Source organism: Phoca vitulina, unplaced genomic scaffold (genome assembly GCF_004348235.1).
Source record: "Phoca vitulina isolate PV1807 unplaced genomic scaffold, GSC_HSeal_1.0 scaffold25, whole genome shotgun sequence".
Taxonomy (NCBI): Eukaryota; Metazoa; Chordata; class Mammalia; order Carnivora; family Phocidae; genus Phoca; species Phoca vitulina.
Window position 1 is genome coordinate 20,470,535 of NW_022589728.1, and position 24,573 is coordinate 20,495,107.

Sequence of the window (24,573 nt, forward strand, 5' to 3'; positions counted from 1 at the left end):
CAAGATTCCCTCTTTTGATCATTACAGCAATCTGAGGGAAAATGCTAAGGCTTGTTGGGGGAAGAGGGGGGTACGGACTGACAAGCATATTCATGAGCTCTCTGTTTCCCTCCCCTGTCTGGAATTGGCTTCTCTGCCAGGATAAAGGCTAATTGAAAGATGGACAATTAAATTAAATAGTTAAAAAGAAAATAAGTATATTAGACAAATGGGTTATTAGTATGAAATTATTTATATGGATACGATACGTGTCATTACAGCAAAAGAATGGAAAAAACCCAATGTCCTTCCAGACAGTAGCGTGCTATACTGTGTGGCTATAAAAGAAATGAGCAAGGTCTCTGAGGCTGCTATAGTAAGTGTACTTACCCCGGGGGGAGAAAGGGGAGAGATACCAATATAACACACTGATGTGTATATTACATATATTGCATACATACTACATTCATTCACTCATTCATTCATTCATTTTTAAAGATTTTATTTATCTGAAAGAGAGGGAGACACAGCAGGAGCGGGGAGAGGGACAGAAGGAGAGGGAGACAGACTTCCGCTGAGCGTGGAGCCAGACACGGGGCTCAATTCCACAGTCCCGAGATCACAACCTCACAACCGGAGCCCAAGTCAGATGCTTAACCGACTGAGCCACCCGGATGCCCTCACATATTTACTTACCTATTCAAAAAGAAATAAGAGGGATAAACTAATAAAATGCTACCTATAGAGAGAACTGGATGGAAGCAAGGCCTCTTTGATGCATTACATAATTTTTAAATTAACTTAAAAATATAAAAATAAAATAATCCCTAAAAACTGAAAACAAATTAAAGCAAATAAACTCCACAGTTTATCAGGTTGCTGGCATAACCAGAAAAGAATCATTTCAGATAACTTCAGGTCACAGTATTTTTTGCACAGCCTGTGGACAAAAGAACCACAAAGAAGTCTAAAACTGAATTTCATATTTCATGGTTGGCAATAATACTGATACTTGGTTGGAAACTATAATACACACACTCATACATAAACACTCGGATAAATTATTTTATAGTCATTAGGAAAAAAGATTTGCAGAATTAGAGCAAAGAGATACAATATAATAACAAAGAAGTTAATCAATAACCTGCAATCTTAAGTTTAAAGCAAAAATATCAGTATAACCTCATGATGTTTTTCTCTTTTTATGTAAAAAAAAAAAAAAAAGCCCTAGCATCAATGACAAGCTTATAGCAATGAGGCGACCCTACTGTCTGGATGGTGATCTCCAAATACCCTCTTCCTCTAAAAGGAACCACAGCTGCTTGCAGAAATGACTGATCCTAAGTCTAGGGCAGGAAACATAAGATAAGTGAGTCATCTTTTGTCATGCGAGAAACCAAAGACTACTGAGGCTGTGCCAAAGGATGCAGGTGCTAACTTGAAAGGGCTCCCAGTGACCAGACACTGGACAACTACAGCAGCAAACAGAATAATGACTACTAAGGATTAAAACACATCAAACATAAGTAGCCACGAGTTCATTGTAATATATTTTTAAATTTATTGGTGACTCTACAGATTTGCTAGAGTATAAATTTTTACTCCGAAAATTGGTAAATAAAGGAAAGAATCAAAAGAAATAATGGGCATTTGGAAAACTGGCCAAACAGGAGGCTGATCACTTGGTGAATTGATTTAGAGCAACTGAGAGAGAGAGAGATTCAGAGAGAGAGAGACAGAGAGAGACAGGGGTCCATGATGCATTGTGGTATGAACATCCCTCCCAGCACCCTCTCGCTGTCTCCCTGCTCCAGAAAGTTTATGCTATTTTACTCTTATGATCAAGACTAAAGAAGTCCCTCCTTATAATTTCATTTGAATGTGTTACTTCTTCTAACAGGTGGAATTGAACAAAACACCCTTGAGTTACCACTCTAAATTAAATTAATACAAAGTTTGTTTTAAATCAGAAAACCTAACAAAACTGTTTAACAGGAATTTAAATTTAACACTGTTTCACAGCATGTAAAGGAAGAAAACTAATTTTTATTGAGCATCTACCAGATACCAAAATCTTTAAAGTAGAATTATCTCATTTCACTTTTTTTCTGTAGCCCTGGGATATGATCACTCACATTTTACAAATGATAAACAGAGTGGTAAAGTGACTTGGCTAAAATTACGCATTTAGTTAATCTTTTGGATCTGGGATCCAAAGAGAGGTCTGTCTGTGGATTACATCAGGTCACCCACAGAAGGAAAAACAGATCATGTTGATGCTAGACATGGCCAAAGTTGGTGGTGATGCAACATTACCAAAAAGACCACAGAAATGAATTGGTTAATAACTAATCCTCTTGTAAGAAAATAATACAACTCTATGGGGAATGTAAGAATAAGTTCATTTCGTGCATGTGGCTTTAGAAAAAAATGATTTAATCTAAGATTTTAGAAAAGGAAGAAATCATAGAGTTCCTTCCAGTCCAAATTATTGTTTTCTAGATTAGAAAAACTATTCTCTAGAAAGAAAGACTGATGAACCTACAGTCACACAATGGATTAGCGGCGTGAGGGCCAACACGCTGCTCACCTCATGCCCTAACGTAGTCCTGGGGTAGCTCTGGGGGGTACCTTTGCAGGCCTGAGATCATCCTGAGCCGAATTAAGAGAGCGCATGTACGTGGCACTGACTCCTAGCCAAGGTGTGAAACACATGGATTAATATATTGATCTGCAACCTCATCTGAGGAGTTTGGGGATGATTTGTACCAGCTTTTAGCATTGTTTATTGATGAAAGTGAGCATGAAGATTTGTACCTGGTCTCCCTAAGATCACCTGGAGAGTTCTGATGTTGAGGCTGGTTACAGAGCAGGAACCCATGTGGCCAGCAAAGTACAGAAAATAAAAAATATTAAAAATATTTTTAAATAGGGTGTCTGGGTGGCTCAGTCGGTTAAGCATCTGCCTTTGGCTCAGGTCATGATCTCAGGGTCCTGGGATCGAGTCCCGCATCAGGCTCCCTGCTCAGCATGGAGCCTGATTCTCCCTCTGCCCCTCTCCCTGCTCATGCTCTCGCTCTCTCTCTTGCTCTCTCTCTCTCAGATAAATAAATAAAATCTTTAAAAATATATTTTAAAATATAAAAAGTATTATAAAAATACTTTGTGGGCGCCTGGGTGGCTCAGATGGTTAAGCGTCTGTCTTTGGCTCAGGTCATGATCCCAGCGTCCTGGGATCGAGTTCCGCATCGGGCTCCCTGCTCCTTGGGAGCCTCCTTCTCCCTCTGCCTCTCTCTCTCTCTCATAAATAAATAAATAAAATCTTAAAAAAAAAATACTTTGTAACACCCACTGAGACTCCATTTTGGGCTCTGCTTCCTGGGTGTTCCAAGTACATGTCAATGGTGCCAGATATAAGAGAGGACATGGGTCCTGCCATGCCCTTCAGAGATGGTCTGTGACTGGGAAGTACATTCTCACTTCAGTGCTATTGTCATAGAGTACTTATGTGTAGTGTTGTCACTCTGGGGCCTCTGAGCCTTCTTGAGCAATTAAACCCTGTTTAACCATCACCATCAGTGCACTGGCTTAGAACCTGCCACATGGTAGGCACTCAAACATGCCTTAAATTAACTAGCTAATCAACAAATAAAAAGAATCTGAGTATCTTGACTTAATGTCCGCTATAACCTTCTACAACAGTTCTAATTAGCACCGGAGAAAAACACATGTAATTTAGTATAATAAATACCTTTCTGCCCAAAAGACAAAGAGCCTAAAATTGTCACTCTTAGGTCCTAATAGCCTCTATTTATCTCAAGATTGTTTAAAAGTATAGAAGGGAGAAGATGCTAGCAGCGGCTGCAGGATGTTGGTTTTCAAGGACCTTCCTCTCCTCTCCCTGAGCATATCATGTTCAGTGCCTGCCCACGTCTTGTGGAGTCCAAGGTCACTGTCTGACCTTGGAAATGGGCAGTGACGCCAAGTGTAGCCATACTTAATATGGTCCATTTGCACTTAAAAGTTTAATGTTAATGTTAAAAATCTATGTACACATTTATAAAATTAGTACAAAAATATATTTTTAAAAACTATTCTTATAAAATTAAAGAACTGGTATAGAAAAGCAGAAGAATGAAGCTAATCAAAGCATGTGCATGTCTCTCTGGCTTCCAAGCATGCAGTGACTCCCAGAGGCTGCAGTCTGAGTTCAGTGGCACTGCTTTGAATCTCATTAAAAACAACCCCCAAATCAGTAGCTGAAGACAGATGGCAAATATTTGGTTAATTAGACAACAATAAAAATGATAGTCATTAAAAAAAATAAAATCACACCCCAACCTAATCCCCTTACCAAAGAAATAAGTATTTTGATTATTCTCCAATGAAAAGCAAAACAGAGTTCTCCAAGGCCATTTCTCTTGTAAAGACAAACTACCGTCTAATCCCTTATAATTCTGCACACACAAGGGCAGGACCCCAGGAAAGCAAAGGTGATGCTGAAAGATGCTGGTGCTCTGAAAATGAATGTTCTTGACCATGGCTCAGTGGCAAAGGCTGCCCTAGACAGGGTGGAAGTTGAATCTTAGACAGAATACTGTTTCTCTAAAATAGTTAAAAAAAATTTAAACTGCCTGGAAATGATAAAATAGCATAGACCTATTATAGTATTTCAATAAAAATTACATATGGATCTTTATATACTCCAAGATACTAGTCTCCTGGATCTAACTATTTGCATGTTTGTAAGCAAGTTGTTAAAAACTCCCTAGACCTTTGTTTCCTCATCTGGAAAATGGGCGTAATCAAGAACACCTACTACATAGCCATTGGTTACATGGATTAAGTAATGTTGTCCACATGAAGAAGCTTAGATAGTGTCTTCTACTTAGTAAACACTCAGTATAGTCAGCAGCTGCTTTATTATCATCATTATTATTACAGAGGTTTCATTCTCAGACCTGTTCAAGCAACATGACTTCAAATGTAAGACGCTACCATCAACATCATCAATAATAATTCCCTTTCCTATAATATATGATTAAGTTGTGTTTTTCAATTTATATTGCTGTGCCCATTTGAACCTCAGGAAGATTCAGAACAAATCGCTATTCACTACTTCATCGGATCCTCACAACAACACTGAACATAGAGACAGAGGAGCTCTTTCCTCAAGACACAGGTAAGCTTCAGTTTTAGCTCAAGTAGAGGAAGTAAAATGACTTGCCAAAAGTCACACAGCTAGTAACCAGCAGTGGCAACATTCAAGGCTGTTCTGCCTCCTCCTTCAGGGCTCTTGCCATCATTTCAGCCTTTTCCAAAACATCAACCTCCAAATAGTTCATTTCAGTCAACAAATGTGACCCTAAATGGGTTAGCAGAAAGACCACAAATGGGAAGGGTGTAACGTGAACTTGGATTCATGGTTGCATAAATACAAACACAGCCAGATCTGTAAACAACTTATGGTTCTGGTTTGAGTCTGACACACACACACACACGCACACACGCACACACACCCTGGTCATACACACACAGGGTACAGCTCTATGAGAGCCGGTGCTCAAGGGCTATGGGAGAGAAAGTGAGCAAAGGCCTGTGTTCTGATACATGTATGGAGCTTCATCCCTACCATATAACACAATACAAGCAAATGGCTATGGAGGGTCAAAGTATTTATTGAAATAATCCTTTTAAATTAAAATAAAAAGAACTTTAACTCAAAAATTTCGTCAGATGAGAAATTAAAACTGTGTTAAAATTCTGGGGTGCCTGGGTGGCTCAGTCAGTTAAGTGTCTGACTCTTGATTTCGGCTCAGGTCATGATCTCAGGGTCCTGGGATCCAGCCAGCGTCAGCAGGCAGTCTGATTGTCTCCCTCTCCCTCTGCCCCTCCCCCGCTTGCGCTCTCTCTCTCTTAAATAAATAAATCTTTAAAAAAAAACTATATTAAAATTCTTGTTCAGATACATTTCTTAATTCTACATGTCACTTACATGCATAGAAAGGAAAAAAAGACTCAATTAAACTAAATAAATCCTTTAAAAATACAAATCTCTGCTCAGAGGGTAAGAAGGATTCAATTAATAAAAATTCAAAAATCAAGGTGAGCTTTAAAAGAGATCATCATCCTTGTTCATCTTACTGTAATATGACAGGCAACCTTCTACTCTTAATCTGAGTATCTTTGACCATTATTATTTGTTATCTATCTGAAAAGAAAGGAAAAGGTATGAGCTAGGAGTAAGAAAGCATTTGATCAGAACACAGGAGACTATCAAACATAGTATAAATTGCATTGACAATGTTTAAAAAAAAAAAAAAAAAAACCTACCTATGACAAAACCAGAATGGAATTGGCACTGTGTGATGTTGCTTTTTTAATCCTGATGTTGGAACATGGGATGAACAAATTCCGTGAGCTAGTTTTATTTAATCTTGCACCCTCCTTCGCCAAGGGGCCATATTCAGTGACGACTCTGCAGCCAAACACCCCAGGTCCAGCTGAACCCTTTACTCTATTTTTCTACAAGGAGTCTTATGTCTAGCCTCTGCCTCTACCAATAATTAAATGATGGCCGTGGTCAATGTGATTCAATATGCATCAATTCCTACCTAGCTCTGTACGGTACCACTGCCCCAGCAACTGCTGGTTGGTTAAAATGGCACATCTGGAGGGGAATGGGATGATCCAGACAGCTCCGCTCCCTAGTCTGGCTGGAACAGGGACACACAGGAGAGAACAGCAGTGTTTCTCAATGTGTATCCTGAAGAAAACTGCTCATGGGAGAGACGCCATTCAAAAGTTGGATTTCATGGTCAAATCAATTTGGGAAAGACAGTACCTTGAGCCTGTGTCTGGGAGTTTCACAATGCACATTGGCATAGTAAGGGTTGTGAAGAGTCCTATAGAAAACAACTCTGTAATACTTGAACTCAGCAAGTCCCAAATTTATTTGACTATGACTCTTCTTGCCAGTAACACTTACTAATACTGAAACTTAGTTAGGGAAATGCTTGAGACTACTCTACATTTATCAGATGTGTGGCTTCAGATCTAGCTACAAGACAACTCTCGGTTTCCCTGACCAAGAATTGTCACTCAAACAAAGGGTTAGTGTAAAAATTAAACTAGAAATGTGTCATTCAGATTTTCTGACAAACTGTTAAGTAATCTGTAAATTTTACCTTAATACAAGGAAAACATATATTTTTTTGAAACACAAATAGAGAAAAACATATTTTTGGGTGACCATTACAATGATCCAAAGCAGTATACTCTTTATAAAAATATTGGCGATTGTGGACCCACAACCCAAATGTATGTCTTTTCATGTGCAAAGTGAAAGAAGAGAACAAAGTGATTACCCAAATATTTCAAGTCAACTTCTCTTTCTATAATAATATAACTTTGCTCGTTAATTTTCAGATAATTCAAGCTACTAAGCTTGAATGTGGATGTGGAGGATAAAGTGGGAGTCAGCGTCATCAGAAAAGTTATCATAAATCTCCACTTTACTATTTAAATAATATTTTATTAATAGATTAAGACTTAGGCAGATACAGTCATTTGACCATCTTTGAAACCACTAAAGATATATCCAAAATATTATGATATAATACACTGAAAATTCCCCCAATATCTGAGAATTAGTGTTCCCACATTTCTAAACACCCAATTTTTTTTTTTATGGTCATAGTGAGTTTTATTTTTTTTATTTTACTTTATTATGTTATGTTAGTTACCATACAAAACATCATTAGTTTTTGATGTAGTGTTCCATGATTCATTGTTTGTGCATAACACCCAGTGCTCCATTCAATACGTGCCCTCCTTAATACCCATCACCAGGCTAACCCATGCCCCCGCCCCCCCTCCCCTCTAGAACCCTCAGTTTGTTTCTCAGAGTCCATAGTCTCTCATGGTTCGTCTCCCCCTCAATTTATTATGAAAAAAGATTTGAGTACTACATACAATAGGTACCCATATCATCGTCTCCAAAAACCATTTTCCCAGACATAAAACACCTTCTAAAACAAAATTCATAGATTTCCTTATAAAGTCAAGCATCTCTTGTAATTCAATCAAAATCTGTTTATATTCTTGAAGGGGAAATCCTGATACCATGCACCTGATCATCTCTATCTCAGATTATCCATTTAAAATTTTTTCAATCATTTTTTTAATTTGACTCACGCCACCCATAAAAAGATATATTCAGATTTAAATTTGAATGCCATTGCCCATTTCATTCTTTTTAACTGAGAACCATAAAAACATAATTATGCAAAGTTCTCCCTTCCCAAAAGACAGTTGGTAAAAAATGGTACACAGTAACACCATCTGAGTCAACAAGAAAACATTCAAAGACCTTCTCCTCCTAAAATGGGGGTGGAGGGTGAGGGGAGGCAGGTAGCTGTTAATGAATTTATTCAACACTTTGATGTTAGAATGAACTTTCTCCTCACTCATTGCATTTTAGGTTAGTGGTCAAAAATGATCATGTTTTCAAGGAGCTCTAACGGCAGTGCCTTACCAGTGTAGATGCTGGCATTGGAAGCTGGGATACCAAACTGTGACTCGATGAACTTGGGAATGAAGGTAATGAAAGCGGTTACAATGGCACTCTCAGCTGTGTATGACAAACTCACAAAAAGGAATGTCATGTTGCTTAAGATCCTGACAGCTGCTCTTGGTAGGTCTACAAAATGACAAAAATGACAAATGAATGTTATAAATAAGGGATGGAAAATAAAATAAGATTGAACTGTTTTTGAAATGAACGGGAAATAGCCATTCAGCAATATTCGAGACTACTGAATAGAGAATAAAAACAGAAAAACCTGATGACTGATTAGAAATCACCCCCTTTATTAAACAGATTTGGGGTTGCTGAAAATTTTTCAAGTAGGATGAGGAAATTTAATAAAGTAACAGAAAACATATCCAGACACAAATAACCTTACAAGAAAAACCCAACCTATGACTCCTGTTCTAAAAACTGCTTAAGATAAATTGTTTACATTTTTTTAATTAAAACAATGTTATTCTTTGCTAAAACCCAAGAATCTACTAAATGCGCAAAGTATCTGCAGTACAGTGCTACATTATGGTTTCTACTTCATTCAACCAGCACTTCCCTGAGAAACCCACTTCTGAGTTGTCACATCCCTGAACCCGCATTGCAGACACCCACAGCAGGGGAACTGGTACATGATTCTGGACATTTAATCTTCCAGCCTCATTATGAAACAGGAAATGATGCAGCTAAAAGGGCTTAAGGGTCAGGTCACCAGGTCAGATACTCCCAGGGCCTTTGGACTGGGGAAGAAAGAGAAATGATCTCCAAAGGAGGAGAGGCCAGAGGTGGGGGCTCAGGACCAGCGCAGCTGTCTCTCAAGGAAGAGATAAAAGTCTCATCTTTAAGTCTTTGCATTTACTTTACAGAACTTGCCATATATATATGCTTCAAGATGTATGTCCAGGTATCTTCATTTCAGCATTATTTATAATAGCAAAAATTTAAGGAAAAAGACTAAACGGAAAATGTTTAAATAAATTATGGCACAGCCCTATAATGAAATACTATGCAGTAGCTAAAAATGATACAGAGCTATATGTGCTGGCATAAAAGGAACTCCAAGAAATATTTTTATAAATGAGTAAAGCAAGCTGCTGCAGAAATATACATATACATGAGTATGTAAATATATATACATATACATATATGTAATATCAAAGTAAAAATCAAACAAACCAAAACAACGTATTTATATGTGGTTGAATATATATACTTCCCAATATATACAACACCAATAAATTCTGTAATTGGAATAAGATTGGGAAAGAGGAATAAAAGGAGATTCTTGTGCATATTCCTTTGCATTTTTGCATGTTTATAATGTGAATTAACCCACATTTATGTGATCTTTACATATCTTGGAATGTATCATGGAAAAGATAAGCTGCATTAGTTCTGACAGGTACAGTCATCTCAGTTATCAGAGTGGCTATCCCCTGGGGCGCCTGGATGGCTCAGGCAGTTAAGCATTCGCCTCTTGATTTTGACTCAGGTCATGACCTCAGGGTTGTAAGATTGAGCCCCACATTGAGCTCCATGCTCAGTGGGGAGTCTGCTTGAGATTCTCCTCCCTCTCCTCTGCCCCTCCCCCTGCTTGAGTGTGTGCTCTTTCTCTTGCTCTCTAAAATAAATAAATAAATCTTAAAAAGAAAAGAACAGTTATCCTCTTATGCTACAACATAATAAAATCATTTCATAAAAATTAAGCAAAACTTGTTATTAAAGCTATAATTTATGGCCTATACACCAGAATTTAAAACTTAGGAAGTCAAGACTATTTGCTAATCATTTTAAAATGTAAATTAATTTTAATGTTCTATATCTTAATTTGATCATTTAAAGTTTAAATGAACATTTAAAAAAAATTAAGATGCATACTTCATTTTTTAACATGGACAAACACACCAGAAAAAAAAATAATTAAACTACTTCATAAAATTACCCAATATTCTCTTGTAAATAGGCAAATCAAAAGATCTAAAATTTAAAAATTAGAGGGGTGCCTGGCTGGCTCAGTCAATAAAGCATGGGACTCTTAATCTTGGGGTTATGAGTTCAGCCCCACGTTGGGTGCGGAGCCTACTTAAAAAAATATATAAAACATAAAAAAATTAAAATAATAAATAAAATAAAATTTAAAAATTAGAAGATTTTCTATCAACATTTGGAGATTCAAATTAAGTTTACTTGGTATATTAAATCTAAATATTATTGAATCTAAAACATCTGGTGAAATTATACAATAAATTTTTTTAATCCAAGAAGATAACATATATCTCACATGAATGTTTTAAAAGATACTAGTTATAGGGGCGCCTGGCTGGCTCAGTCAGAAGAAAGGAAGAGCATGTAACTTTTTTCTCAGGGTCGTGAGTTCCAGTCCCACGTTGGGTAGAGATTACTTAAATAAATAAACTTTTAAAAAAAAGATACTAGTTACAGGGGCGCCTGGGTGGCTCAGTTGGTTAAGCAACTGCCTTCGGCTCAGGTCATGATCCTGGAGTCCCGGGATTGAGTCCCACATCGGGCTTCCTGCTCAGCGGGGAGTCTGCTTCTCCCTCTGATCCTCCCCCTCTCATGCTCTCTGTCTCCCATTCTCTCTCTCAGATAAATAAAATCTTTAAAAAAAAAAAAAGATACTAGTTACAGAAAACTGATTTTTCCTTTATACCCATTTGGTGTGGTAAATAGCCCTCTAATTTCAAAGCTAACCAAAAATATATGTAATATTTGTCTTCTCTTTCATAAATAAATAAAACAAAAAAACTGGTGTTATTTAAGAAGAATTTAGCAAAAGTTGAAATTCAACAACTTTAAGTTAGCTTCCTCCTTTCTTCCACCTTCCTCCTTCCCTTTGTTGGAGCTAAACCTTCAGCATACATGCCCTGCAGGAACAAAGGGCCAGATATCCAGGCTTGTGTCTTTGGCAGGTGGGGCTGAGAGTTGGTTTAAATACAAGAAGAGTGAGTAAGTTAGTCCATTGAAACTAATGGCAGTCAGCTTTCTAATGGCCAGAGAAGGGAGTTACAAATATGGACAGGGGATAGTTAGATATCAGATTGGAACTGAAGGTAATGGTATGAAGTCATGGGATGGATGGACAGATAGACAGACTGACAGATAGATAGAATATGATTGATAGATATGATGATAGACAATAGATGGATAGATAAAGATGACAGATGATAGATATGTGTGAGTGTGTTTACATACACATATTTCCTAATTCTGTCTACTACACAGTTTAGAAGTTATAACACCCTAATAGCAATGAGCACACCTAGCACCCGGTGCTTGGTTTCTAAAGGCCATTTTCCACTCAAAGGAACCAGAGCTCCTTGGAGAAATGTCTAACTTCAGAGCTGAGGCAGAGAAAATACAAGATGAGCCTGGAAAATCTTGTTAAACAAGAAAGTAAAGTGCTCAGAGAATGATGGGGACATGTCAGAAGGACACCAAAAACAGTTTGAAGGATCCCAATAGTCAAATATGAAGCAATTTAAGGTCAATGGATGCTAAAAGTGGTAAGTGAAAGTTTAATAGAAACAAGATACAGTCAATCCTCATTATTTACAGATTTAATATTTTCAAATTTGCCCACTCGCTACAATTTATGTGTAACCCCCAAATCAATACTCACAGGGGGTAGCCATTCAAGGACATGCACCAAGTGGCAAAAAAATTTAAGTTGTAGGACACACACTTTCTTGGCTAAGATTTCATGAGGCATCTCACACTGTCTTCCTGTGTCAGCTTTCATGCTGCAAGCAAGTGTCCTTTTCACAAGATACTGTCATATTTTTAGCATTTTTGTGTTTTTGGTGATTTCCCTGTTTCAGATGGCCCTCAGATATAGTGCTGAAATGCTGTCTAGCTTTCCTAAGAGGCTGTGATGTGCCATGTAGAGAAAATACACGTGTTAGATACACTTCCTTCAGGCATGAGTCATACTGCTAGTTGGCCGTAGGTTCAGTGTTAATGAATCAACAATATATATTGAATAAAGTGTCTTCAAACAGAAACATACATAAAACAAGGTTATGTACTGACTGGTTGATGATTATGTTGTGACAGTAATCCAATCCTGTGTTTTCCCTAGAGCAATGCTTCTGTATTCGTTAACTCAATGTTCATGTGACTTTATAGAACACAACTACCCACAAATGAGAATCAACTGGATTTGCATGGCTTCAAAGTACTTCCCCATAAAACACTTATAAATTACTTATGGATTTAGAACTGCAATATATTTATTAACTTCAGAGTACAGAAACCTGGTAGATACAATCTTCTCCAAGAGATAAAAGTTCACAGGGATATTAGCGTTATATAGCTTCTGTTACAAGTCACTGTAATATAGCCTCATTTCAGTGGTATGCCCGCCGAGTGCATAAACCAGGAGGCGACATCGTCAAACCCAAACTGAGGGACATTCTATAAAGTTATCAGCTTATACTTTTTAAAAAGATCAAGATCATAAAAATAAGGAAATATGAGAAACTGATCCAGATTGAAGAAGACTAAAATACACCCCAACGAAATACAACATGTGGTCTGTGAATTGAATTTGGACATAAAGGGCATTGTTGAAATCACTGATGAAGTTTGAATTGGGCTTGTGGTCTAGAAGGTAGCACTGGATCAATGTTAATTTCCGGGTTTTGATGGCTGCCCTGTGGTCACGTAGGACAATGTCCTTGTACCTAGGAAACCACACTGAAGGAGGATAGGGCAGCAGAGCATCATGTCTGCAACTTCTCAGGTGGGTCAGAAACATTAACAACTGGAGAACTGAAGTACAGGGTACACAGGAGCTCTGTGCACTGTCTGTGGCTTTTATGTAAATTCAAAATAATTTCAAAAACACAAAGTTTAAAAATCTAAGCTAAATCCATACATTGGCAGTCAAATATCCAAATTTATGCTGCAGAATATATTCTAGGTAAGTTTCTTCGTGTCATTTACAACTGTCATTGTAAAATAAAAAATGCAGTAAAAAGCCTGGTGAAGGAGAGATAAAATAATGATAATGATTATCATTTTTTTATCATTTAATGCTACAACATCTTACAAATTCAATAAGGGCAAACTGACACTAAAACCAGAAATGCCTTAAACATTAGTAAAGTAGGAAAAGAATGCAATACAAAGCACCAAACTTCAATAGAATGTAATATAAGATAGGCAACACATAGAAATCACTTTTAAAAGAAGTGTTACTTAAGGAGAGCACTTGTGATGAGCACCGGGTGTTGTATGTAAGTGTTGCATCACTGGGTTGTACGCGTGAAATTAATATCGCACTGTATGTTGGCTAGCTGGAATTTAACTAAAAACTTAAAAAAAAAAGAAGTGTTGCTGTCACTGGCAGATCCCTTGCTCGTTCCCATGTGCACATCCACAGCAGTGCAGGTGACCCCAGACTGCACCAGACCAGACGTTGAGTTGCATGCCCATCATAACGGGGCTATGCTACAATAAATTTGATGTAGTCCCCCTGCCCCCTCCGCTTGACCTTGCAAACCTTTAGTCAAAGTTTCAGAAAATCTGAGATGTGCGGTGTGACTGGGTTCCTGTGGAAGCTGATCAACGACGATCTCAGCAAGGGCAGAGATCATAGTTTCTCGTTCTCCAAAGCCTCATGGCTCACAGCTTAAGAGGAGACAACAGGGATGGTAGATGGGTAAGTTTCTGCCCATCAGGCAAGCGTGCTCCAGCACGTGGGAATGTTTTATGCTCATTCATAAAATAAGTCTACAACTTGAAGGATCGATTTAGAATAAAGTTTTTGGAAGAGTAAAGCTTTAAGTAAGCCTGGGTTTCATAGAACCTGAAAGGTGGAAGTCAGCTTTTAAAGTGGGCAAAGGGAGGAACTCATTGGTAATACGTTTAGTCTGGTGTAAAATGAATCCCATCCTGGAGAGAGGTCTGTGTGGCACTGCCACCCTGAAAGTCACCTTTTCAGTGGCTCCTTATGCTGACGTAGCAAGGTTTGTAGCGTGTGACCTGATTTCTCAAAACTAGCTGATTGCACCAGGAAAGGAGGCTGGACTCAGAGGTGCTTCCAGAAAGCAGCCCTGCAGCCATGAGAGGCCTGGGACACCCTATGGGAACACACACTGGCCAAGCCCTTTATCGTGTCCCTTACTGTTGACACCTGACACACAGTGAATTAGGCTGTGCGTATGAAGATTTGAGTGAGAACTTAAGTAAGGAAAAGGAACTGAGCATCAGCCTGCAGTTGAGTATCCAGAGTGGCTGTGGGTCCCGAAGCAAGGAACACATTCCCAAAGCTGCCGGGGACTCACAAGAGAGCCTTATGCTAAAACCCCAGTATCTCAGGGGGCTTCAACTTGCTTCTGTCCTTTACAAACTGAAAGCAACTGTCATGCCTTTTTGTTGTCTTAAACTATGGAAACAGACTTTTTTACATAATGATATACTTGAAAAAGACATGCTGACAGAGGGAACGACCAAGAAAATGGGAAGAAGGCCCAGCTGCCCAGAACTTGGCCTCATTTGCAAGGCCCTCAACACAGGGTTGCTGTCCACCCTTGCAGTTCTGAAGTTCTGTGATTCCCACCATAAGCTCCCTACATGGCCGTGGTCTTTCCTGTCTCTACTATTTACTGTATTCCCCCGCAAGTCTGCTTAGCAAATGTCAAGCTCATCCATCGAATCTGTAGGAGACAGCCCCTTCAGCCAGGTGCTTCTCCTCTGTGCTCCCATGGCATGCTGTTCATACTGCTACTCATCAAGTCTTCAATAGCTGCGTGTGTTTACCTGTTTGTTTCTTTCAAGAGAGTGTAAATGCTATGAAAGCAGGACTTTGGTAAATCTGTATATCTTCAGCTCCCAGCATACATCTGGCATTTTGTAGGCACTCAAAAAATATATCTGGAATGTATTTATTTATTAACATTCATTATAACACCACAGCAACAATTTGTACTAAAACAATATCCATATACTGGTGAGAAAATGAAATCTATTCTAAAGATGCCTAATTTCTTCCTCCTAAGATAAAGGCGGTCCATGTAGTGGTGTACTTAACAAAACCACAGAAAAATGTGAAGGACCAAATAGATAATCCTTTTTAAAATAGGGTTTCCTGGAGCTAAAGAATCCTAAAAGGATTTAGATCAGATTATAAACTAAAAATTCCATTAAAGAAACAATAAAATGCTAACCAGAGAAGGAGGAAATATACAATATTTCATTCATCCAGTGTATCTGGGGAAAAGAGGTGTTTGGAATGCTTGAATTTTTCAGATAACTGGGCAATTGCCTCTTAAAGCAACAAAACTTTAAATATTTTGTATGTATTAACTGGTATTACTGGAAAATCCATAGCATAATTTGACATTCTCTTCAAGATTCAAAGTCACAATTATGAATGATAATATCTATCTGTGAATTTGTTTTGGTATATTTTTAAGCCTTCTATTTATTTTCTGATCTTTTTTTGGTTGCAGGAACATTCCTTCCCTATGATGTGTTGTGGTGTTTGTTTTTGCTGACATTATCCTTCCACACCAGCTTTTCTCTGTTATGTTCTTCTGAAGGACCTTTACGAAATAGACATAGATTTCAATTTTGTTCTTTTGACATCTATTTTTTTTTATTTAAATTGGGGGTGGGATGAGGAATGGTGGTTTTATTATTATAAAAAATAGATGAATTGTTCTATCAAGTTGTTGACTAAATTTTAGTACCTGGAAACTAACATTATTTCCAAATATAAATGATAAACATTAAATACCAAATAAACATACTGACCGCTGTTAATACTTTCCTGACATAGCTATTTTTGGACATAATACTTCTTGTGGAAAAAAAAAGATTTATCTGAAGATTATAGCTTATTCAGTTTATTTCCCTTATGTCTAAATTCAAGTAAAATAAATACCTTTTCAAAAATAATTTATTGAGGTAAAATTCACATAACATAAAATTATTTTAAAGCAAAAAATTCAGGGGCATTCAGTACATTCACAATGGTGTGCAACCACCACATCTATCTAGTTTCAAAATATACTTTTTGTTATAAAAATAATGTAAGCATTTATGTTCAGGAATGATATTGGAATGCACTTTTATTTTATCCTTTATATCTTTATGTACTTTCTAAGTTTTCTACAATGAACATGTATTACTCTTATATTTTAAAAAACCAAACCAAACACTCCACAATTTTAAAAGAAAGCAACAATATGTCATCTTCCAAGACAAGTCTTCCCTGACTCAGTCAGCTAATTTAGGAATTCCTTCCTCCTGTTCCTTCAGCCTTTCTTAGAATGTACATACCTCCATTTAAAGACTTATATTTTAGTATGTCAAGTTTCCTTTCTACCTCCCAGTTCTTTGTCCTGTAGCTGTTGCTCAAAAAAGATATTTGTGAAAGAGAAAAAGAAACAAAGAAAGAAAGAGAGACATTTTCTTAAGGTAGATATTGTCAGCAATCTATCTCAATAATAAGAAGGATTTGCAGGGGTGCCTGGGGGGCGCAGTCGGTTAAGCATCAGACTCTTGGTTTTCCCTCAGGTCATGATCTCAGGGTCGTGAGATCGAGCCCCGCGTCAGGCTCCACACTCAGCGTGGAGTCTGCTTAAAGATTCTCTCTCCCTGTCCCTCTACCCCCTCCCTCTCTCAAATAAATAATCTTTGAGGAGAAAAAAAAGGAAGGATTTGGGGAGAACAGTCTAGTCCTTTCCTAAACATCTTAGATGATGCTGATTTCTTAAATGAAAGTAAAATTTGAGGGAAGTATCAATTGAAGAAGCAGATCTAGACAGCTTAAACGGACTAAGTCAAACAAGGCATAGAATTTACAGTAGGCACAAAGTGACCAAGAGTGAAAATGGAAACACCAGAGTGGGGGTCATTGTTATATAAAAGGTTGGGATATTTATTAAGTTTAAAATAAAACAATATGTGCCAAAATATAGAGTGGTTTTCAAAGTACATGGGCGGGACCCAAACCCTCAGCCTCGAGAGCTCCAGAAAGGCCCCTGGGAGGTGGGGAGAAGGAACGTGGTAAAGAAAGATGGAGAAAACACCATATGATAATAATAGGGGAGTCAGGCCAGGTGAGTGTATGCTTTGGCTGTAACATAAGAGCTTTTATATTAATCATATTTTTTAATTTTTCAGTATTTTATAATGCTTTGACATCTTAAAAATCTTGCTGGATGGGAAGACACTAGATTACCAAGTCTTAGAGATAGCAAGGGTCGGCTGGGAGCACAACTTTTACATGCAAACTATCCAGTCCTGAGTATATAGTCTCAACCACCTCCTTACCGTGCTCTCACACACCCAGCCAGTATTGTCCCCACCCTACATCACCCAGGGTCGGGTACCACACAACCAGGCCACTCCACAGCCCAAAGCCCACTGAAATGACACAGACCAGCCAGTTGTAAGCTGTTGACTCTGCCCTGCCTTTTCTTTCCTATGGGAACCCCCTCAGGGGTCTGACCTTGGCTTTCCCCTCACTCTTGTCTTTTGTTTCCTGACCAAAGCCTGGTGCTTCCCTTGCAGCCCGATGTGCCCCCTTCTCTTGTGAAATGCAAGTAATAAATCCTTCTTTCAATGGCATTGACCTCTGCATGTCATGATTCAGTCACCTCCATAAACTAAAATTTGTGGGTACAAATTATAGAGCCACTTCTCTTAACACCTTTCCACAAAATTCCTTGATTCCCTTCTTTTGTAATTACTTTCTAAAAGTATTTAATTTGTCCTTCCACCCCTAATATTTTTGTTCTTATTTGTATACTTCAAAGCCTTCTGGTACATCAAAAAGCTGATGGAAACATACCATCCCCATGCAGTGAAAATTCCAGGAACTTCCTGTATGGCCTGGAAGTCTTGCACCATCCTGCATATTTCATGGGCACAAAGCAAATGCAATTTTTTGACCCCTGTTATCCAGGAGCATCAAATAATTTTTAGTCACAACTTTCTGTAAAAGCAAAACCAGCGTTGCGCTCATATGTAACATGGCCAACAAACAGCCCAAGTGTCCCCATTATCTGTTCATTCTCTTAGAAACTAATGACCACCCCTGTGTTCCCTGCTCACAAGTCTCCATAAAAGTGTTGCAATTTTTCTCTCCCCTCCAGAACACACTGGCAAATGGCATTCCCTGCTTGCCAGTAAAAGAGCAGAAGGAACTAGGTGATCTTGCACATCACAGTCACCTCTGGGCCAGCACATGAAGCTCCTGAGCAACTTACCTACAGGCAGGGGACAGAAACAGCAGTTGTCAAAGCCCAAAATACATCATTCGTGGTTGCTGGCCAAGTACTATTCTGCTTGTTTAAAACTAGCACCAATGAGTATTTTCCTACATAGCTTTCTAAGTAGATACTATGCCGATGAGTTGATGAGTAACCCCTCAGTTTGCACTGAATATAAAGAAAGTGCTTTCTTTTTCAGGAATTCTTTGCCAGGCGTGTTAGCATTTACCTCCTAAGCTATAGGTCCAAATCTAAAGGTTCAGCTTCCCACAAGATAACATGCGTACAACAAAATAAATGTAATAGAAGAATGAAATGAAGAACCAGAGCCAGAGAAGATGTAAACACAGCACAACGTCAAACCAGAAACAAATAATGAGGTATGTCTGTAAGAATCCTTGCCGGGCTTCAAATTTGACTCAGTTTCTTGGCCACCAAAGCAAAAAGTTGTATAATCATCATTAGCAGAAACAATCAAATTGCTTTTCTTCTCTAAGTTCTAGAGCAGTGGTTCTCGCAGTGTTGTCCCTGAATTGCCAGCATCAGTATCACCTGAGAAGCTCTTTAAAAATGCAAATACAAAAAAAAATTTTTAAATAAATAAAACTAATTAATTAAAATTTCAATTTAAAAAGGGCACCTGGGTGGCGCAGTCAGTTAAGTATCCAACTCTTGATTTCGGTTCAGGTCATGATCCCAGGGTTGTGAGATCGAGTCCTGCTTCAGGCCCCACCGCAGGGCCTGGAGCCTGCTTAGGATTCTCTCTTGCCCTCTGCCCCTCCCCCCCTCTAAAATTAAATAAATAGATAAATAAAATTAAAAATAAAAATGCAAATACTCAGGCCACACCCCAGGCCTCCGCACTTGAACACTGTGGGTCAGGGCCCAGCATTCTGGGTTTTAAGAAGCCCTTGTGGTGCTTCCTAGGTGGCCGAAGTTTGAGAACCACTGTTCTCACAAAATAGGATTTTATATAAAGGGCAGTGAGCATGTTCCTACAGCAAATATGGGGAATTCAAGCAACAGCTCAATAAAAGCTGCAAACATAAAACCAAACTGTAATTCAGCAAGGGAGCAAAGACAATATGCAAGAGAGCTAAGGTAGCACAGACCGGGCACCTGGCTTTGGTGATCCCTCTTTGCTGAGTCAAGGATTGACCCCAACATATTCCACACTATACCAGTTTTAAAACACTTAGCAAAAGGCCACATGCAATAGTTCTGGATGTTCTTGGGCAACTCAAATTTGTAATGTATTCCTTCTGTTCCTCTCAACTAGTTCCTTTCCCCCATTATCTGAGGTTGAAATCCTGAAACCATCTTTGATACCTATCTCCTCATTATCCCCATATCAGTTGCCACATCCTATAGACACAACCTCTCCTTCCTCAATAATTCATTCATCAAATATTGATTATCTATAAGGTGGTATAAATTCATCAGGGAACATGGTGGACACAATATCCTTGCCTTCATGGGGCTTACTTTCTCACTGTGGAGACAACAATAAGATAAGTAAAATATATGGTATGTTAGATAGTGATATACTAAGGAAAAAAATAGAGGAGGGCAGGAGATACAATGCTTTGGAGAGGGGCACCTGGGTGGCTCAGTTGGTTAAGTGTCTGCCTTCGGCTCAAGTTACGATCCCGGGGTCCTGGGATCGAGCCCTGCAACGGGCTCCCTGCTTATCTCAGAGTTAACTATTTTATTCAGTTAGGATTATAAACATATTGCAGTCTAACACAGAAAAATCTAACAGAGAAAAATCTGTTATATTTTATGCTAACTAATAATGCTAAGCAGCTAAAAGATTAAAAGTGGATACAAAAATAAAATGTTTCTTATGATTAACGGCCACCAAAAGTTTTCTATTTAGGAAGATATCCAGCTAAATTTGGAAGACTTTTAAAATGCTGGACCTCAAACCTCAGGAAAAGTGATCCAGTTAAATATTTTAAGTGTTTATTTTTATTGGTAAGATCTGATGCGATCAATGCTAATCTCTTTATGGAAAGGTGATTCAGACACACTAAAAATTCTACCTTCTCCTTTGTGGTGTTTTAAAACAGTCTTACTCTTGCATAATTTATAATAAGAATCTAGAAACACTGAGTCAGATTTTCCCAATGTCTATCATTAAAATGTGGAGGCGGAGAGTGGATTTGTATGGCCCAAATCATTTTTTTAAGGAAGTGTGAGTTATTAACTTAGATATCCTGCCACTTTCTCTCTGAAGAAGCTAATACTGGTATCCAAATTTCAAAGATGAAAAAAAGAGGAAAAAAGAATCTGAGAATCAAACTCAGATTTAATTCAAAATGAAATCTTAGCAACCATTCTTTATTTCAAGGCCTTAATGATGAATCTCAGTTTTATAATAAAAAATTATATCAACAGTTGAATGACTCCCAGAGATTTAATTTGTCCTTTTGAAAACCAGATTAAATATTAGACTGTCATTTCCTATAGGTGATAGGTATTATATAATCTGGAGGAAATCAATAAGTGCAAGATAAATATGAATTAATTTTAAATATTCTAATTGAATATTATTTCTACATCATCAACATCATTTGAATCATTTTTAGCGAAACATTTGCACTATAGACTCTCATTAAAACAGGATTCTTTTCTAATAGGAGAAAGTGGCTCTTGAAAGTCCAGTCTAGATACAATTAGAGAATTCAGTGCAAGTGAAAGTAAAAAATGAACCAGCTCTGTGTCCTAATCAGGAGATTTAGAGGCAGAAGTGAGATCAGTCATCACAATGAAGGCATAAGATGATAAAGCTGAGAATATATCAGAAACACTGACAGGAAAATCAGAAAGGAAACAGACTTTATAGACCAAATACCCATCACTGCTAAAAGAGTCCTCTTATTCTTTCCTTTAAAAGAAAATATCCTAATCTATCATATTGAGCATAGAAAAGATGGAGAAGAGAAATCCCTAGCAGTACAAGATGATATACAATAAAATAGTATATAGATTCAATTTGGAAAAACAATCTTAAAATTCCATGACAGCTTTTGAACCCTCATGCCTAAGTGTGCTTCCCCAGAAGTAGGTCCTGAGTCAAAGATTCAAGTCCACGCAGTTTATCTGGGAGGCTCAGAAAACGCTGCTCAGGGAGTGCGAACGTGATGCACAGGAAGCAAAAGCAGCCTACAAGGGATGTAGAAATAGAACTCAGAACTGTCTCACCCATCAAATGGGGAAGCTAGGGTGTTCATCAGCCAGTGGTTAAGACTGTTGTGTGTGGGGGTGGGGGAGTGTTAATTCCTTGGCACTTGATGCCAGCCTTGAGCAGGAGCCAAGAGCTTTCCCAGCCCAGAAAGAAAACCTTCGGGCAAAAGGAGACCTTCAGGCAAGGAAGACCTACAGTCCTTCAGGCAGGTACCAGCGGTCAGCAGGCCTCCGCCCCTAAGACAGTAAGGTCCCAGAGGTAGACAGGGCATTAACATCATTGTCTACACTTTATCCTCCAAAGGAATGCCATTCCCATCTATGGTCATATCTGTGATTGGTGTTTGATATCAGTCTTCTCTTCCTTTTCTCAACTATCCAACAAGGCATATATTTCACATTCAAGCCATCTACCCCTAAGCTATAAAGTATACAATTTTAGCTTACCTAGGTATGTATTTCTCTCCTTGAGTCTACTTTATATTCTTCATAAATTAAGACTCTAAGTCTACTCCTGTATTGTAAATTCTTTAATGTCAATCTTGCTCTTAATCGAGTTGTAAAAAAAAAAATTACTCCTTTGGTAATAGACTTTATGATCCATAAGACATCCAAGAAAAATGGTGGTCCATGTGGTAAGAGCTCAGGTCACACTAGCATCCAAGGAATCCTTGATGGTATTATAGCAGAAGTAATGTTTGCAGTTCCAAAAGTATACATTGTCACAAAACAATGGGTAGGGGAGGGCGAGTAGGGGAAGCAGATCTAAAACTTAATTGGGAAGGAACATTTTCAAAGAAAAGTGACTTCACTTGCTCTAAACAAATATAGTCTTAAAAGTAGTCCAATCTAACCATTATTTTTCTTTGGCTGCAGGGACAGTTCCATAATATATTAGTAACTTCTTTCTAGGCCTGAAAGTTTCCTCTTTGGCTTCAGTGTTTATATAGTCAAAGTGAGATGATAATGTGCCTAGGTAAATTTTACCTAAAACGACCTTGACTGATGCAAGCACTTGATAAATATTATGCTTCATAATTTCAAAAAAAAATCAATTCAGGGAATTTAGGAAATAGGCTGAAATTAATGGGAGTGTAGCATTTACTCAACAGATACACTGAACACTGAACAAATATTGCCTGGTTAAAATTAAATTGTTTAGGTTTGAGAATGCCTAACCTAGTTTTAATAAAGTTCTTGTTTTTAAGACAAATGAAAATGAAAAAATAGACAAGTACACATCACTGAAACTATCTGGACATTTAGAGGCCAATTTCTTGGCTACTCTTCTCTATGAACACTTACAAGCATCTGACAGAGCCACTGTTGAATGAGATTGCTGTCTAGTGGTACGTTTTATATTTGGGTAAGGATGTGGCCACACTACCAAACCCACCATGCCCTTGAAACAAACCATTCATCATAGAATGCAGTATTTTAAAACTCAGACATCTCTCCTTACAGTAAATGACATATTTAAAATCTGTATCTTTAGGATCTCAATCAGTGCTTCTCAAACAATCTGTGATGAAGAACCATTTTTAAATTAATATTTCCAGTCTATCATGTACTGATACTTTTGCAAAATATATTAAAAATGAATTATAAGAAAATGAGTTTTTTTAAATGCACAAAATGGAAGCCCAGTTTATTATTATTATTATTATTAGATTCAATAGGCATAAAATTACTGTCAAATTTCTTTAAAAGTTTCTCAAGGCTTACTCAAAATTTCAGTACTTATCTTGTCACAGGCCAGTAACAGTTGCTGGGGCAGAACTGACCTGGGTCCACACTTTGAGTAGCACTGATCTAAAATAACCGTGTGCAAAAAAAAATAAAAACAAAACAAAATAAAATAAAATGTTGGGCACGTATTCACTCAAAAGATATACTTTACCTCTGACATTCTTTCCAAATCCCAAAGAAGAAACTTTTTTGTCCACTTGTTCACTATTGTTTGACTTCTCCTTCATAACGTCATCATCACTAACAATATCAGCAGAAAATTTTTTCTTTTTCTTTTTCTTGTGTCGAGGAGGAAGCTTTTTTGGAAAAGTAAACATTGGGAATATCACAAGAAACATTGCAACGGCACAAAGGAGGAATCCACTCCACCTAAAAAATTGGGAAATGTGAATAGCATTTACGGCTCTTGCATTATGAATGAAAACAAATTAGCAAAGTAGAAGTTCATGGTAATAAAATTCTCCAGGGAAAACTTCTGTAAAGCAAAACAATTGTAAAGCAGTAGGAAGTTGGACAAACTAAGAAAACATAGGGCTCCTATGTTATAAATGAGAAATCTGCCTGATAATCATACTAGTATTATAATGAATATTATAATTAGCAACTGGATTAGAATTTTATTGAAATATTTGTTAGCTCTGCTATAATGTGCATTTCATAATAAATCAAAAAATAAAAAATAAAATAAATAAATAACTCATAAATATAATAGAAAAATAATATAGACTCTATAGCATGCTTTATGGACCAAAATAGACACATTTTTCTTAAAAGAAAACCATTCATATCTCATGTGGAATGTATTTTAAATTGCTAATGGCATTCAAATAT

At 37.6% G+C, this 24,573-nt stretch overlaps 1 protein-coding gene across 2 annotated transcripts in view; it reads right to left on the reverse strand.

Moving 5' to 3' along the window:
* The window catches only part of SLCO5A1 (solute carrier organic anion transporter family member 5A1), a 132,281-nt gene that overhangs the window by 51,812 nt on the left and 55,896 nt on the right, over nucleotides 1-24,573 (reverse strand). The window contains exons 3-4 of one of the 2 annotated variants that reach the window (XM_032421961.1): nucleotides 23,894-24,111; nucleotides 8,516-8,680 (exon numbers count right to left, since the gene is read on the reverse strand). In XM_032421961.1, coding sequence (XP_032277852.1) covers nucleotides 8,516-8,680; nucleotides 23,894-24,111 — 383 coding nt within the window. The remainder of the gene's footprint in view (nucleotides 1-8,515; nucleotides 8,681-23,893; nucleotides 24,112-24,573) is intronic. The other variant, XM_032421962.1, reaches the window with a different exon arrangement.